At 39.7% G+C, this 18,942-nt stretch overlaps 1 protein-coding gene across 6 annotated transcripts in view; it reads right to left on the bottom strand.

Moving 5' to 3' along the window:
• The window catches only part of DENND4C (DENN domain containing 4C), a 115,180-nt gene that overhangs the window by 84,132 nt on the left and 12,106 nt on the right, over positions 1 to 18,942 (bottom strand). For all 6 annotated transcript variants that reach the window (XM_036331242.1, XM_036331239.1, XM_036331244.1 and 3 more), the window contains exon 2: positions 3,002 to 3,323. In XM_036331242.1, coding sequence (XP_036187135.1) covers positions 3,002 to 3,306 — 305 coding nt within the window. In that variant the 5' untranslated portion in view covers positions 3,307 to 3,323. The remainder of the gene's footprint in view (positions 1 to 3,001; positions 3,324 to 18,942) is intronic.

Here is an 18,942-nt window from a genome sequence, read left to right as displayed (position 1 = left end):
TGAGGATTTTGTTAAAATACAGATTCTGATTCAGTAAATCTGGGTAGTGCCTAAGATTCTGAATATCTAACATGCTCACAGGCCCTATGGACAATACACCTTGAATAGCAAGATCCATAACTATCTTCTCTTTTCCTTAAAGTCAAGCTTTCAAAAAGAAACCTCTATTTATTCCAAGTGCCAATCATTTCTCAACCCTTTCTAACCTGGCTCCTGTAACCAATAATCCTATAAAGTTGTATGACTACCATTCTAATTGCACTGACTTGAAGGAAAATGGAGGCTAAACAGGGTGGATATTAAAGGCGTTGAAAGGGTGCTGCTGAAAGGTCAATCTTTTAGCTTTTGAAATTTAAACATAATGAGGTCCTTAGGCCAGGCCTGCGTGGCTCAGTGGTTGAGCGTAGACTTATGAACCAGGAGGTCACAGTTCAATTCCCGGTCAGGGCACATGCCCAGGTTACGGGCTTGGTACCCAGTAAGAGGCATACAGGAGGCAACTGATCAATGATTCTCTCTCATCATTGATGTTTCTCTCTCTCTCTCTCTCTCTCTCTCTCTCATTTTTTTATTTGTTGATTTCAGAGGAAGGACTCCTCCTTCCTCTATCTGAAATCAATAAATAAAAAAATGAAGACCTTAGGACAGTGGTCGGCAAACCGCGGCTCGCGAGCCACATGCAGCTCTTTGACCCCTTGAGTGTGGCTCTTCCACAAAATACCACGTGCAGGCGCGCATGTACAGTGCGATTGAAACTTCACGGCCCATGCGCAGAAGTTGGTTTTCGGCCTGGGCCAGTCATTGTCATGATTTAATTTTATGGATATTGTAAGGTAAATTGTAAGGAATTTAATTTTATCAATAAATAATATCGTTTTATTCAAAGTACCTATAGTTTAACTAAGACTTAAAACTTTAAGTAAAGTTTATTAAGTTAATTTTAGGGAACACTGTGGAGTGAAAGAAGATGTAGTGTCGAGGATTGAGAAAGGTATGTTGAGAGGGTTTGGACATATAGGAAGGATGAACGAAAGGAGACAGACGAAACAAGTATACAAGACGAGTGTGGATGGGAGAGCTGGAAGGGGTCGACCTCAGCGAACGTACCTCAATCAGATTGAGGACGTTTTTAGCAATGGCCAGCTTAGGAGTACCCTAATTAAGTTAATAACAATGTACCTACCTATATAGTTTTATACAGTTTAAGTTTAAAAAATTTGGCTCTCAAAAGAAATTTCAATCGTTGTACTGTTGATATTTGGCTCTGTTGACTAATGAGTTTGCCGACCACTGCCTTAGGATAATTTCACCAGAGCTCTACTGCAACACTGGAGGAGGTAATGAGCATAACAGGTGGTGGTCAAATGCGGCAGCTTGTTACCTTTCTTAGTACAGTATCTGAACAACTATCAACAGAACAGCCAGCAAACAACTGATTAAAAATAATTCATGGAGCCCAAGCAGGTTTGGCTCAGTGGATAGAGTGTCAGCCTGCGGACTGAAGTGTCCCAGGGTTGATTTCCATCAGGGGCACATGCCAGGGTTGCGGGCTCAGTCCCCAGTAGGGGGCGTGCAGGAGGCATGCAGGAGGCAACTAATCGATGATTCTCTTTCATCATTGATGTTTCTAGCTCTCTCTCCCTCTCCCTTCCTCTCTGAAATCAATAAAAATATATTAAAAACAAAACAAAAATAAGCCATGGAATAATCAGGGAAATTTGTACATGATGATACTAAGTAATTAATAATTTTTTGAGATGTGGTATTATAGTTACATTAAAAGAGAGAGCTTCAACATAAGAAAATCAATTGATGTAATACATCACATTAATAGAATGAAGGAAAAAAATCCACATGATCATCTTAATTAACAAAGAAAAGGCATTTTGCAAAATCCAACACATTTTCATGATAAAACTCTCTCATAAAAACAAAAGTAAAGGGAACCTTCCTTAACATAATAAATGGCATTTATGAAAAACCACAGCTCACAGCATATTCAATGGTGAAAGATGGTAAGTTTTCCACATAACATCAGGAATAAGACAAGGATGCCTGCTTTCACCACTGCTGTTCAACGTTGTGCTCTAAGTTTTAGCCAGAGCAATAAAACAAGGGGGGCAAATAAAGCAAATTGCAAAGGAAGAAATAGAAAATCATCTCTGTTTGCAGAGGACTTGATCCTATCATTTTTAAAAATCCAAATGAAAGCTATTAGAGCCAATAGATTCAGCAAACTTGCAGGGTTCAAGATGGCAATACTCTCCAAATAGATCTACAGATTAAATGCCATCCCCATCAAAATTCCAACAGAATTTTTGTATAAAGGGACAAGCTGATCCTAAATACTTTCCAAGATACTCAAGTACCTATGTTTTTACTAACTGATGGTAATTGTAATAAACATAACAGTATAATACATGACATGTACATATGAAAAAATATTATAGCTATCCTAAAAATATATTTGGATAAAATGCTTTTGCAGAGAAAACTGTTCATTAGCTGTGGATCAGATAGTAACTATCTCATAACAACTATTCTCCTTCTAAACTGTAAATACCCTCCTTGTGGTACTAAAAACCACAAAGCACAATTATATTTTTTTAAACAAGAATACTCCTTTGTTAAATAAGTTCAGGGCTTTGAAAAAACTCATCACATAACCCAAGTAGCTCCTTTAAAAAAAAAAATGCTCTTTTATTGTACCTTCTTGTTCTTTTATGTTTAATTAATAACCTTATCTGATAAGTACAACAGAAATGGAATCACATTTCAGGCTCTATGCCTTCCCTTCATTTCAAAACTTTTGAAAGGAATTGATCTAATGATTTAAGTACAATGCAAAGAAATTCAGTAAGGGTGGACAGAGGTATGTAATATAATACTTGAACCTGAAGTAAAAATAATAAAACTAGCAAGGACTTCAAATTCCTATTCCCATGCACCTTAAATAAAAATTTTTCCCTTCATTATAGCAAAAGAAAATTAGTCATGTTACCCAATGTCGGTAAGGGGTGGTTTATCTCTTCCTCTTTTATAACAGAGGAAAAGTTCTGGGCTTTTCAGACTTCCATAGTTCAAGTTTGCTTGGAGAGCTGATGGAGTGGCTTCAACACAAGTATAACCTTCAGGTACTGTTTCCCCAGCTGATTTGTTAATAACTGCAATGTCTATAATTGGAGCTTTAGGTCCAGTTGACTTAGTATCTAAACGATTTATTTCTTGATCCAATAGAGTAGATGTATCAGTGAGACCTGCCACGACAAAGTAGTCGGTCACTCTTGGCCCTTTGTCTTCTATCATGGCTGCTATTATATTTCCTAGAAGAGGAAAAAAAATCAATTAAATAAAATACTTTATCCTGGCTCTTTAAAATTAAAGTATTTCTGAGTTAACAGTGATCAACTAACCCACTTGCCAGTTGGATTTATAATCAAATTGTTGTCATTCTATTGAAGCCTGTGTTAGTATCATCTTATGAGCTTTTACCTCCAACAAAGTACAAATTTGCAGCATAAATTCATTTGTAAGGTTACTATAATCCTTTCAAGTGCCTAAGCCTCTGTTAAAAATAATCAAACTGGCCCTAGCCAGTATTTCCCAGTGGTTAGAGTGCCAACCTGCACACCAATGGGTCTCAGGTTTGATTCCCAATAAGGGCACACACCTGGGTGCAGGTTTGATCCCTGATCCCCAGCCCGGTTGGGGTGCATGTGGGAGACAACCAATCGATGTGTCTCTCTCACACTGATGTTTCTCTCGCTCGCTCTCTCTCCTCCACTCCCTCCCTGCCTTCCACTCTCTCTAAAAATCAATGGAAGATAAATAATCAAACTATCAGAGGTGGGCTCTGGTGCTTTCCTCTGAGCAAAATGCACATAATAAACAATATTTAGGCCATTTAAAAAATCATTCTCTTTGAAGTTACAGAATTCCTACAGCTACACTTTACATTTAAGAAGAGTTCATCATGAATTAGTCAAGGTCTAACACACAAAAAATAAAGATAATGGTAATAAGTGTAACTAAATCAGTATCTTAATCCAGTTGGGAGTCAGTCCCTTATAGTGAAGAAACTTTATGTAAACACCATATAAACCATATTTAGGAATCATTAAATATTCCATATGTAAATACCAGATAGAGCATAAAAAACTATAACCAAAGAAGATAAAATTACATACAATACACATTGACTTGGGTACTACATGGTAAAAACCTAGAGAATATGAACTTTGAGTCAAGATTTCTGTTATCTTTAAACTCAGTGCCTCAAAAAATAAAATTAAGCTTCTGAGGTTTTGGATATTTCCAGATTTTATATGCTTTTCAAAAACAACTTTCTTGAGAGGTATAATCCTATATAATAAAAGAGAAACATGTAAATTAACCATCCCTCCACTATGTTCACCAGACAATCAGAGTGAGTATGCAAATTAACCTCATCGCCTCTGTGGAGACTGACAGCAGGTAGGAGGCAGCTCCCAGCACGGCCTGCTTGGCTGTTGCTGCGGCTACCGGGAGCAGGGAAGCACAGCCCACAGGCACCTCCCAGCACTGCCCGCTTGGCAGTCACTGTGGTGTGAAGCAGGCAGGCCCTGCAAAGAGCAGAGAGCCATGGGGAGCGGGCCTAAGCCGTCAATAGGACATCCCCTGAGGGCTCCCAGATTGGAGAGGGTGCAGGTCAGGCTGAGGGACAACCCCCCCGTGCACGAATTTCATGCACTAGTCCCCCAGTTTACATATAATAAACATATTTAAAGTGTACAATTTGGTAAGCTTTCACAAATATACCTGTCAAATGAGTAAAAATATCCATCAACACCCCAAATTTTCCTGTACCCTTCATTATCCTTCTCCCCACCAAGAGAATGAATGATCTGCTTTCTATTACTATAGGCTGGTTTCTAGAATTGATATACATGGAATCATTATAGTATGTATTCTTTGCCTGGCTTCTTTCACTCATCATAATTATTTTGAGATTTGTCCATCCTATTTTATGTATCAATATATCGTTTTTTTTATTGAATAGTCCACTGTTGAATATGCTAAAATATGTTTATTCATTCACCTATGTAGTGGACATGTGAGTTATTTTCAGTTTAGGGCTATTAAAGCTGTTATGGACACCAGTGTACAAGCCTTCTGGACATATGCTTTCACTTATTGTTGGTAAATTTCTAAGATGAAATGGCTGGATCACCTGGTAAGTGTATGTAGTTCTAACAAACTAATTGTTTTCTAGAGTGATGTACCATTTTACATTCCTACCATCAGTATATGAGAGTTCCAGTTGTTCCACATCCTCTCCAACACTCTATTAGGCCATCTTTTAAATTTAGACATTCTAATACATCAATAGTGATACTTAACTATAGTCTTTTTTAAAAAATATATTTTATTGATTTTTTACAGAGAGGAAGGGAGAGGGATAGAGTGTTAGGAACATCGATGAGAGAGAAACATCAACCAGCTGCCTCCTGCATACCCTCTACTGGGGATGTGTCCGCAACCAAGGTACATGCCCTTGGCCGGAATTGAACCTGGGACTCTTCAGTCCACAGACCGACGCTCTATCCACTGAGCCAAACTGGTTAGGGCTTAACTATAGTCTTAATTTGCATGTTAATAACTAGTGATGAGAACCATCTTTTTATGTGCTTATTTCCCATTCATATATTTTTGGTGAAGTTTGTTCAAATCTTTGCCCATGTTTTCATTGGGTTGTTTGTTTACTAATTATTGAGTTTTGAAGATCTTTATATATTCTAGATACAAGTCATTTACCAGGCATATGCTTTACAAATATTTTCTCCCAATCTGTGGCTTGTCTTTTTCTCTTAATACTGCCTTTTGAAAATAAGTTTTTACTTTTAATGAGGTCTAATTTGTCAATCTGTTCTTTTATGAACCATGGTTGTGGTGTCATATTTAAGAAATCATTGTCTAATCCAAGATCACAAAAGTTTTCTCCCAGGTTTTCTTTTAAAAGTTTTATGAATTTAGGTTTTACACTTAGATCTATGATCCATTTGGAGTAAATTTTTGTATATGGTGTAAGGTATGAGTCAAGATTCATTATTTACATATCCATTTTTTTTTTTTTAGCACCACTAGTTGAAAGACCATCTTTTCTACACCATATCACCCATTTTCAAAGTTTCATTTCCAATATTTGTTTTTATTTCTGGATTTTCTATTCTGTTCCATTGATCTATTTGTTTATATTTCAGTACCACATTGTTTTGATTAATGTAGCTTTACAATAAATCTTGAAAACAGGCAGTATTAGTCTTCAACTCTGTTCTTTTTCAAAACTGTCTTTGCAAAGGTCCTTTGCATTTCAATAAGCATTTTAGAATCCACTTGTCAATTTCTTAAAAAAAAAAAAAAAAAAGCCTAGTAAAATGTTAACTGAGACTGTTGAATTGGTAGGTCAATTTAAGGAGGATTGGCAATATTGAGTCTTCTAACCCATGAAAAAAGTTTAACTCTGCATTAATATAGATTTTTTAAATTTTCTCTCATCAATATTTTATGGTTTACAACAAATAAGTCTCATTTCTTTTCTAAGATTGACCCTTAAGTACTTAATATTTTAGATGCTACTGTAAACGACAATGTTTCTTTTAACTCAATTCCAATTGTTCATTGCTACTATACAGAAATATAACTGATTTTTTTGGCTTCTGATTTATTCCTTTCCCATGTTATTAAAATATCTTTATAATTTTATCATTTCTTTGTATTTTTAAAGTTCCTTTTGATGTACAGACAGTCCTCGGGTTACATGGGACTCAACATATGTGGTTTCATGGTTATGTCACCATCTCCCATTTATTTATTAAAAAAAAAATTCTGTCATTTCGACCTATGTACATATGTGCTTTATGTTTTTTAATATTTATTTACCACAAGTAAAGGTCAGGAATTGTTATCTTTCTTTTAAATTTTTTTTACTGTTTCACTTCATTACTGCTGTGTATGTGCTCCATGTGAGTGACATAGATGCTTATGTAGGTGGGTTCAAAGTTACAGCGAAAATCGTATTAAGTCATGCCATAGGAATGGATCTCCAACGTAACGAGAGGACCTACTGTATTCAGCAATACATAACTAATTCACCAAATTTCTATTTTAAATTTCATTACAAAATAAAATAAAACCCGAGGCCTAGGTTGAGGAAAGACATTATAGTAATAATCCTATATAATAAAAGCCTAATATGCAATGTCCCCTCGGGCAGTTGTTCAACCGGGAGTTTGACCGTTTGCTATGATGTGCGCTGACCACCAGGGGGCGGCGTGGAATAAGGCAGGTGTAGGTAATGCACTGCGACCTCTCACCGGCTACCTGGGGGTGGGGGTGACAGGGACAGAGGTGCGGTGAGAATGCAGTATGTCCGCCAAGTTCGAGTTCGCTCTCACTCCCCCTGCGACCGTCCCCTGGGACGCCAGGGCTCGTGCATCGGGGAAGCCCCCTCGCTCAGGGGCCAGGCACCCGCAAGGAGCCCACCCCTCCACCCGCACAGCCTCTTCCCGGTGAGCCAGGCTGCAGCCGCCAGGAACACAGGGGGCAGTCGGGCTCCCTGTGAGTTTGGGCAGGAGCTGCAAGGCCGGCCAGGAGAGAGCGCACTGCCCACCCAGTTTCCATGCAGCGCCACTGGGCAGCCCAGAGGCCCATGCTGCGCCCTGGCCCGCAGCATCCAGCCATGCTCACTGCATCTCCGGATGGGGACTCAGGCACTGTGACTCAGGCGGAGGGGGGCACGTGGGGGCCTGAGGTCAGCTGGGACCTGCCCTTCCATGCCAGATGCTGGCGCTTCGATTGCCAGCCAGGCCTAGGGACTACACCCATGCAAAATTTCATGCACCTGGCCGCTAGTAGTACATATGTTTTTTAAAATCATGTATTTTTTTCTTTATTGATTAAGGTATTACATATGTGTCCTTAACCCCCCCCTACCCCCCCCACACACACACTCCCCGCTCATGCCCTCACCCCCCTGGTGTCTGTGTCCATTGGTTAGGCTTTTATGCATGCATACAAGTCCTTTGGTTGATCTCTCCCCCTTACCCCCACCCTCCCCTACCTTCCCTCTGAGGTTTGATGGTCTGATTGATGCTTCTCTGTCTCTGGATCTGTTTTTGTTCATCAGTTTTTGTTGTTCATTATATTCCACAAATGAGTGAGATCACGTGATATTTATCTTTCTCTGACTGGCTTATTTCGCTTAGCATAGTGCTCTCCAGCTCCATCCATGCTGTTGCAAATGGTAGGAGTTCTTCCTTTTTATAGCAGCGTAGTATTCCATTGTGTAGATGTACCACTGCAGATCCACTCATCTGCTGATGGGCACTTAGGCTATTTCCTAATCTTAGCTATGGTAAATTGTGCTGCTATGAACATAGGGGTACATATATCCTTTCTGATTGGTGTTTCTAGCTTCTTGGGATATATTCCTAGAAGTGGGATCACTGGGTCAAACGGGAGTTCCATTTTTAGTTTTTTAAGGAAACTCCATACTGTTCTCCACAGTGGCTGCACCAGTCTGCATTCCCACCAGCAGTGCACAAGGGTTCCTTTTTCTCTGCATCCTCGCCAGCACTTGTCATTTGTGGATTTGTTGATGATAGTCATTCTGACAGGTGTGAGATGGTACCTCACTGTTGTTTTGATTTGTATCTCTCAGATGATAGTGACTTTGAGCATTTTTTACAATTGATTTTTATCTATTGATCTTATATAATGCAATCATGCTAAAGTTGCTTATGAGTTGCAGAGCTTTTTTTCTAAGTTCCATCAAATTTTCGACACAGATAATAATGTGTCTGTGAATAAAGACAATTTTACTTCTTTCTTTCTAATGTAGTTTCCTTTTATTTTATTTTTCTTGCCTCCACTGTGCTGGCTAGAACATCCAGTACAATGTTTAAGAGAAATGGTGAGCAAAGAAGATATACAAATAACCCAATAAACACATTAATAAATGCTCAACATCATAGTCACAGCAACAATATTCACAATAGCCAAAAGGGAGAACAACCTAAGTGTCCACCAACAGATGAATGAATACATAAAATGCATATAACCACACAATGGAATATTATTCAGTCATAAGAAGGAATTAAATTTGATCAATGCTATAATATGAACTTTGAAAACATTATGCTAAATTAAATAAGCCAGACAGAGAAGGAAAAAGATTATATGATTCCATTTCAGTAGAACAGATTACCAAGGGCTAGGATAGGGGAGAATGAAAAATTATTATTTAATGGGTATACAGTTTATATTGAGGATAATGAGAAAGTTTTGAGTGTAGACAGTGACAATGGTCACACAACACTGATTTGTATTTAATGCCACTGAAATGTACACTTACAAACTTAAAATGACACATATTACATATATATATATTTTTTACCACAGTAAAAAGAGAGAATGCATAATCATTTCTCCAAATTAAACTTTTGGGCTTCTGTTAAGTTATAAATGCCTGGAGTCAGCTTCCTAATTCAGAATATATAAATGCCTGTGTAACTATTGTTATATGTTACTTTCTTACCTTTTGAAATGAATATGCCAATTTACCGTGACAATAATAATGTATCTATTATCCAATGAGTATTGTAATTATATTTATATTTATGGTGTTAAAAGTAAAGATGCTGCATAAGGGTTTAAATACACATTTCTTTGATCAAAAAAGGGGGGATATTGAGAGTGGACATCTTTTTTTATTCCTAATCCTACGGGAAAGCATTATTTCTTTTACACTAAATATGATGTTACTCATAGGTTTTTCCATACATGCTCTTTTCAAGTTAAGGAAGTTTCTTTCTATTTCTGAGATTTTTATCAGGAACAGATGTTGGATTTTATATACTTTTTCTGCATCTACTGAAATTATATGGTTTTTCATGTTTCAGTTTTTAATATGGTGAATTACATTAATTTTCAAGTTATTAACCAACCCTACAATCCTGAGATAAATACCTCTTGATCATGATATATTTCCTTTTTCTATATTCTGAATTCTATTTGTTAAAATTTCATTTGAAATTTTATATTACTGAGGGCTATTGGTCTGTAGTTTTCTTTTCTTGCAATGTCTTTATCTGGTTTTGGTAGCAAAGTAATGTTAGTCTCAGACAATGAGTTGAGAAGAACTTCCTCCTCTTCAATCCCTAAAAGAGTTTGTATGGAATGGTATTACTGTGTCCTCAAATGTTTGATAGAATTCACCTGTGAAATCATCTGGATTTGGAGTTTTCTTTGTGGGTAGGATTTTTAACTATAAATTCAATTCCTTTAAAGTTTACTCAATTTCTTCTTAAGTAAATTTTCATACTTTGTATCTGTCTTAATCCATTCAGGCTGCTATACCAGAATACCGTAGATTGGGTGGCTTATAAACAGCAGAAATTTATTTCTCATAATTCTGGAAGCTGGGAAGTCCAAGATCAAGGCATTGGCAGATTCAGTGTCTGTTGAGGGCTGGCTTCCTACTTCACAGAAGACTGTCTTTTTGCTGAAACTTCACTTGGCAGAAGGGAGCCAGGAGTCTCTACGGGTCTCTTTTAGAAAGGCACTAATCCCATTCATGAAGGTTTTACCCTCTTGACCAAAGCACCTTCCATAGCCCCACCTCCAAATACCATCCCATTTGGGTTTAGGGCTCAAGAATTTGAGAAGGGGACAAAGACATTCAGTCTTATACCAAGTGTCTTTCAAAGAATTTGTCCACTTCATCTAAGTTATCAAATTTACTGGCAGAAAGTTGTTTATAATATTCCCTTATTATCCTTTTAATATCAGACTATGTAGTGATGTCATCCCTCTCATTCCTGATATTATTAATTTGTGTGTTCTTTCTTTTTTTCCTTATCAGTCTGGCTAGAAATTTATCAATTTTATTGATCTTCTCTAAGAACTAGTTTTTTATTTCACTGATTTCTCTCCATTGCTTTTCTGTATTTTATTTCATTAATTTCTACTTTTATCTTGATTATTTTCTTTCCTCTGTTTATGTAAAATTTAATTTGCTCTTCTTTTTCTAATTTCTTAAGCTGGAACCTGAGGTCATTAACTTCAGATCTTCTTTTCTATGTAGGTATTTAGTGCTATGAATCCCTCGCCAAGCAATGTTTTAGTGGCATCCCATAAATTTAGATATCATGTTCTCTTTTCATGTGGTTCAAAATATCTTAATTTCCCTTTCATGAAATATATTTTCTTTGACCAAGAGGTTATTTAACAGTATGTTTGTCAGCCCTGGCCTGGGTAGCTCAGTTAGTTAGAGAGTCATTGCGTACACTGAGGTTGCAGGTCGGATCTCGTCAGGGCACATACAAGAATCAACCAATAAATGTATAAAAAAGTGAAATAAATTGATGTCTGTCTCTATCTCTGTCTCTCTCTGTCCCTCAAGTCAATTAAAAAAAAAAAATGTTTGAAAAGCACTGGCCGAGTGGTTCAGCTGGCTGGAGTGGTGTCCCATACACCAAAGGGTTGCGGGTTCAATTCCCAATTAGGGCATGTACGGAAGGCAACTGAGGAAGGCAACTGATCAATGTTTCTCTCTCCCTTCTTTTCTCTCTCCCCCCCCTCTTTTCTCTCTCTTTATATATCCTCGGGTGAGGATTTAAAAATACATACATACATTCATTCATACATACATACATATGTGTTTTCCAGGTTCCAAATTTTATACTTGGGGATTTTCCAAGAATCTTCAGTTACTGATTTCTAATTTAATTGCATTGTGGTAAGAGAATATCGTGTGTATGACTTGAATTCTTTTACATTTATTGAGACATTTTATGGCTAAGAATATGGTCTACCTTACTAAATATACCATGTGGACTTCAGCAAAATATGTGTTCTGTTGTTGGACAGAGAACTCGACAAATACCAATCAGGTCAAGGAGGTTAAAAATGTTGTTCAAGTCTACTATATCCTTGTTGATTTCTGTCCTCTTATTCCATCAATTATTAAGACTGGTATTGAAATTTCAGACTATAATTGTAGATTTGTCTCTTTCTCCTTTCAGCTCTATCAGATTTTGCTTCATGTATTTTGAAGCTCTGTTATTAAGGGCATAAACATTTAGAACTGTTATGTCTCTTTGATTAACTGACCCCTTTATCATTATGAAATGATCTTCTTTATCTCTGGTAAATGTTATTGTGTATTAAGAAAAGCTTTTGAAAATAATTAAAATACTTGTAAAAACTTAGATTTATAATTTAATAATTAAATTACTTTTTCCAGCTATAGCTAAGATAACCTTTAGCAATCAATTTCATTTCACCTTACTGTTTAGAATGACATACATTTTAATAAATAAATGCTGTTGACATCAGCAAACTGTTATATTAACTTCAATTTACAAGGCTAAATGTAGTTTACACAATTCCTCTCACTGTAACAAAAAGACTTTTTTTAAGCTTCAATAATATCTGTGTGTTCCAAACCGTGCAAAATGAATGATGAACTTTGTTTAAACAACAAAGAGGGTACAGTTTTATCAAAGTTATTTGCTACAGACAAGCAATTTAAAATAGGTCCTTGGTGATTCCAGTTAGAAGACATTATCAGCATCAGTTAAGCTGGCTGGGTCATGAAACTACACAAGTGAAAAAGTAAGTCATCTCTGATAAAATCAGTTCCTTTTCCAGAACACAAAGCAGTGCAATTCTCTACTATTACACCTGCCACTGAAAGTTTTATAACGAAGAAGGGTTGTGCCCAGCTGGTGTGGCTCACTGGAGCATCTACCCATGAACCAGGAGATCACAGTTCAATTCCCAGTCAGGGTATATGCCTGAGTGTGGGGTCGATCCTCAGTAGGGGTCATGCAGAAAGCAGCCGATCAATGATTCTGATTCTGTCATCATTGATGTTTCCATCCCTCTCTCCCTCTTTATAAAATCAATAAAAACAATTTAAGAGGAGGAGGAGGAGGAGGAGGAGGAGGAGGGGGGGGGAGGGGGAGGAGGAGGAGGAGGAGGAGGAGATGAGAACTGCAAACACAAATGCCAATCGTGAGAACCAGAAAACATAGGCTGCCACTAGTAGTCAAATCCATCCAACTGTTGTCAAATGAACTTAGCAAAACCAGAACTTCCCTTTTTGCCTTTTTAAGAGAAGCTAGAACCCAGGATTTCTATGTAAATCTCCAATTTGTAAAATGTCGGCAACTAAATCAAAATTCTTAAACACTAGTAAGATTAAACAAACACATAAGCAGGGTATATCACTCTAAAGCAGAGGTGGGGAACTTTTTTTCTGCCAGGGGCTATTCGGATATCTATAACAGCATTCACTTAACATAATTCACTTAATATAAATGTATGTTGCTATGAAAAAAGCTCCTAGGTTTATTGAATTTCGAGTCCCATCTGAAGTTGCCTTGGCAGGGCCAGACCAAATGATTTTGCAGGCCTTATACAGCCCACAGGCTACCCCTGTTCTAAAAGGTTAAGTCTACAAAAGAACAATTTCTAAATTCCACTTAAAAAGATGATGTTTCTCTTATCAATGTTTCTCTCTCTCTCTCTCCCCCTTCCTCTCTCTCTAAAAATCAATAAAAACCTCTTTTTAAAAAATTTAACCTGGTTAAATATCTAACTTCACCATTAAACTTATATGAGTCGATGAACCAAACTGTGTATCAAATTGATAATATCCTATATAATAGAAGGCTAATATGCAAATTGTACCCTTGACCAGGAGTTCGACCAGGGGGCAGGGCCATCCGGCCAACCGCCCACGGCCCCTGCCCCCAATTATCCCCCCCGCCCCCCTGCACCCCAATTGGGGGTGGGGCCGGCTGGCCAACCTCCCATGTCCCCTCTCTTCAGCCAGGCCTGGCCCAATCGGCCCCAATTGGGGCGGGCCAGCTGGACCCCACCCATGCACAAATTTGTACACTGGGCCTCTAGTCCTATATAACAGAAACCTAATATGCAAATTGTTCAACTGGGAGTTCAACCGCTCGCTATGATGTGTACTGACCACCAGGGGGTGACATATAACAGGGCGGGCGTTAGTGACGCTGTGCTGGCAATGGGCAGCAGTGGAGGTGTTGCCAGCCCTGATGGTCCCTGATGAGAGCTGGACCATGGCGGGATGGTGGAGCAGGTGAGTGAGAGATGCCAGGCCAAGGTGGGTGTGAGCGGGAGCCCAATCACCCTGCCAATCACCTCACAGACTACGACCAGTGGGGGGGGGGGGGGGTGGCTGCCGTAAGGCTCCCAGGCACTGAGGGAGCTGGGCGGGGGGGCCCAGCCCCCATCAGTCACCCCGCAGTCGGGATGGTGGAGCAGGTGAAGGGGCAACACCAGGCCAAGGCGGGGTCCCAGGTGGGGCTGCAAGGCTGGGGATGTGAGCTGGGGCTGTGAGCCTGGGGGCACGAGCCGGGGCCCGATCCCCACAGGCCACCCCAAGGGACCCCACCCATGCACAAATTTGTACACCGGGCCTCTAGTAACCATATAAAAGGGAATGAAAGCAGAACTAATCCAAGTAACTTTTGAGCAATTTATTTTAACATTAAGAACTGAAAAGAAATCTTGAGCTTTACTTAGAAGGCTTGCTTTTTATAGTGATAACTAGAGGCTTGGTGCACAAAATTCGTGCACTTGGGGGGGTGGTCCCTCAGCCTAGCCTGCACCCTCTCAGTCCTCGGGGGATGTCCAACTGACAGCTTAGGCCCGCTCCCCGGCAGTAGGACATCCCTAGAGCTGCCACAGAAGTGGAAGAGGCTCCTACCACGGCCACTGCGCTCGCCAGCTGTGAGCCTAGCTCAGGGCTTCTGGCTGAGCAGCACTCCCCCTATGGGAGCACACTGACTCCTGCATTGAACGTCTGCCCCCTGGTGGTCAGTGTGCATCATAGTGACCGATCATTCTGCCATTTGGCCAATTTGCATATTAGCCTTTTATTATACAGAATGGCTGTAGCAATTATAACATTATTCTGTATGTATTCTGTGATGGAACAACTGTTGGAAACCAGAGTTCTTGTTGTGAGAAAAGGGAGATATAAATATAGAATGGAGAAGGCAAGTAAAATCTATCTATCTAAGCGACCGGCCGATAGCTATGATGCACACTGACCACCAGGGGCAGACACTCAACACAGAAGCAGAAACCACAGGCAAGGAAACATGGAACAGACTGATGAATCTCAGGGGGAAGAGGGGAGAGTGGGAAGAGATTAACCAAAGATCTTATATGCATACTAAGTGGGGTCCCTCAGCCTAGCCCAGCCGTGGGCAAACTATGGCCCGCGGGCCGGATCCAGTCCGTTTGAAATGAATAAAACTAAAAAAAAAAAAAAGACCATACCCTTTTATGTAATGATGTTTACTTTGAATTTATATTAGTTCACACAAACACTCCATCCATGCTTTTGTTCCGGCCCTCCGGTCCAGTTTAAGAACCCATTGTGGCCCTCGAGTCAAAAAGTTTGCCCACGCCTGGCCTAGCCTGTGGGGATCGGGCCAAAACCAGCTCTCCGACATCCCCAAACCGAGCGGTTCCAGATTATGAGAGGGCACTGGGCCTCTACTGTATTAGAATTGAATTAGAGGTATTAAATGAATTCATAGCTTTAAAAATACATATATACTAAATATAACGGGGTACCCTGAATTGGATCAGAGAAAAGAAAAAGCACATATATGGTAACACTAGTGAAATTAAAGCAAAATCTGTATTTTAATTAATAGCAATGTAATGATATTCATGTCCTCGTTTTGACAAATGTACTATGGTAACATAAAACATTAACCATAAAGACATAAAGAGGGGGGAGAACCAAGATGGCGGCATAGGTTAACGCCGGAGTTTGCTGCCTTGAACAACTACTTCAAAAGTGAAACTAAAAGACGAAACGGACATCACCCAGAACCACAGGAACGCTGGCTGAGTGGAAGTCCTACAACTAGGAGGAAAGAGAAACGCATACAGACACTCAGAGGAGGCGCAGTGCTGAAGTCAAATTGTGAGGTGCGGAGTGTGCGGAGCGGGCTGGCGGTGGAGGGCGCGGTTGGCGTTTTCAATCAGGAGGGAGTCGCAGACTCTGAGCTCCAGATATGGGAGAGTCTTTAGGAACCCAGACTCAAACGGGAGAAGCGGGACTGTCTGGCTTCGGTCAGAGCGAGTGCAGCTTTCTCTCTGAGGTTTGCAGCGGTTGCTGGGACTCAGAGAGGCAGAGCCCCTGGGGACAGGACTGAGAGCCGCCATAACTGCTCTCTCCGGCCCACCCTGTTGATCCTGTGCGACCCGCCCCGCCCAAGCCCTGCACAAAGGCATTTGCTGGATAGCCTCAGGCAAAGGCTAGATTAGCACCTCCCTGGAGGACAGAAGTTCTCTCACTGCAGACACAGCTGATTCTCACAGCCACTTGGCCTGGAGGTCAAACCCTCCCTGGTATTAGCTACAACAATCAAGGCTTAACTACAAGACAGCGCACAAAGACCACTAGGGGGTGCACCAAGAAAGCATAACAAAATGCGGAGACAAAGAGGACAAAATTGTCAATGGAAGATATAGAGTTCAGAACCACACTTTTAAGGTCTCTCAAGAACTGTTTAGAAGCCGCCGATAAACTTAATGAGATCTACAAGAAAACTAATGAGACCCTCGACGTTATGATGGGGAACCAACTAGAAATTAAGCATACACGGACTGAAATAACGAATATTATACAGACTCCCGACAGCAGACCAGAGGAGCGCAAGAATCAAGTCAATGATTTGAAATGCGAGGAAGCAAAAAACACCCAACCGGAGGGGCGGAATGAAAAAGGAATCCAAAAATGCGAGGATAGTGTAAGGAGCCTCTGGGACAGCTTCAAGCGTACCAACATCAGAATTATAGGGGTGCCAGAAGATGAGAGAGAGCAAGATATTGAAAACCTATTTGAAGAAATAATGACAGAAAACTTCCCCCACCTGGTGAAAGAAATGGACTTACAGGTCCAAGAAGCGCGGAGAACCCCAAACAAAAGGAATCCAAAGAGGACCACACCAAGACACATCATAATTAAAATGCCAAGAGCAAAAGACAAAGAGAGAATCTTAAAAGCAGCAAGAGAAAGAAACTCAGTTACCTACAAGGGAATACCCATACGACTATCAGCTGATTTCTCAACAGAAACTTTGCAGGCCAGAAGGGAGTGGCAAGAAATATTCAAAGTGATGAATACCAAGAACCTACAACCAAGATTACTTTATCCAGCAAAGCTATCATTCAGAATTGAAGGTCAGATAAAGAGCTTCACAGATAAGGAAAAGCTAAAGGAGTTCATCACCTCCAAACCAGGATTATATGAAATGCTGAAAGGTATCCTTTAAGAAGAGGAAGAGGAAGAAAAAGGTAGATACAAATTATGAACAACAAATATGCATCTATCAACAAGTGAATCTAAGAATCAAGTGAATAAATCTGATGAACAGAATGAACTGGTGATTATAATAGAATCAGGGACATAGAAAGGGAATGGACTGACTATTCTTGGGGGGGAAAGGGGTGTGGGAGATGCGGGAAGAGACTGGACAAAAATCGTGCACCTATGGATGAGGACAGTGGGTGGGGGGTGAGGGCGGAGGGTGGGGCGGGAACTGGGAGGAGGGGAGTTATGGGGGCAAAAAAGAGGAACAAATGTAATAATCTGAACAATAAAGATTTAAAAAAAAAACGCAGATTGTATCAAAGATGCAAAAAAAAAAAAGACATAAAGAACTCTTTAGCACCTTTTCAACATTTCTGTAAAACGAAAATAATTAAAAAATAAAATATTTTATTTTATTTATTTTTTTAATTAAATCTTTCAGTACACAGGACAACACTCCAACCAACTGAGCCACACCAATCAAGGCAAAAAATAAAATATTTTAAATATGTATTCAACATTATTGATAATAGACAAGTGGAAAGAGCCCAAAAGACCATCAATTGATGAAGAGATAAATAAAACACAGTAGTACATCCATACAACGGATGTCATTCAGCAACGAAAAGAAATTAAGTACTGCTACATGCTACAAGCTGGATGAAGCCTGAAAACATTATGCTAAGTGGAAGAAGTCACAAAAGACTACATATTGTATGGTTCTATTTATAGGAAATGTTCAAAATAGAAGAGAAAGTAGACGGGTGGGCTGCCTAAAGCTAGGGGGTTGGGGGAAATGGGGAGTGACTGCTAATAGGTATAGGGTTTCTTTTTGGGGTGATGAAAATGTTCTAGCATTGATCATAGTGATGGTTGAACAATTGTGAGTATGCTAAAAACCAACAAACTATATACTTCAAATCAGTGAATTGTGTAGTATGTGAATTATAGCTCAATAAAGCTCTTAACAATGCATGTATGTGTATCTCCTCCTTCTCTCTGCTAAAAATAAAATCCAAAAGCAGTGTCACCCCACAAGCAATAAACAAATGCAGCACCTAAATTTTTATTTCTCTCTTTTTTTTTTTAAGGGACGGGGAGAGACAGAGAGAAAAACTTTGATGTGAGAGAGAGACATTGATTGGTTGCCTCCCGCACGCACCCTGACCAAGGCCGGGGATCAAGCCTGCAACCTAGGCACGTGCCCCCCGACCGGAATCAAACCCTGGACCCTTCAGTCCATGGGCCGATGCTCTATTCAATGAGCCAAACTGGTTACAACTAAATTTTTATTTTTTAAAACCACCCTCCACCGTAGGATACTAGCTCCTTGGAAAAATGGCCAATCATATCAAGACTGGGCAAGAAGAGTACAAGATACCCTTAGAACATCTTATGCAAAGGAGAAAACAAAACAAAACCATTGCTCAAAGACTAATGGGGGCCTATCAAAAGGACACGGGAACTAGCTTGAAGAGTCTCCCATTGGCCAGTCTGTGAATAATTCAGCATCAAAATGAATGACAGTT

This window comes from Myotis myotis, unplaced genomic scaffold (assembly GCF_014108235.1).
Source record: "Myotis myotis isolate mMyoMyo1 unplaced genomic scaffold, mMyoMyo1.p scaffold_m19_p_12, whole genome shotgun sequence".
Taxonomy (NCBI): domain Eukaryota; kingdom Metazoa; phylum Chordata; class Mammalia; order Chiroptera; family Vespertilionidae; genus Myotis; species Myotis myotis.
Note: the sequence above shows the minus strand (reverse complement) of the source record. Positions and strands in the feature narration are given on the sequence as shown.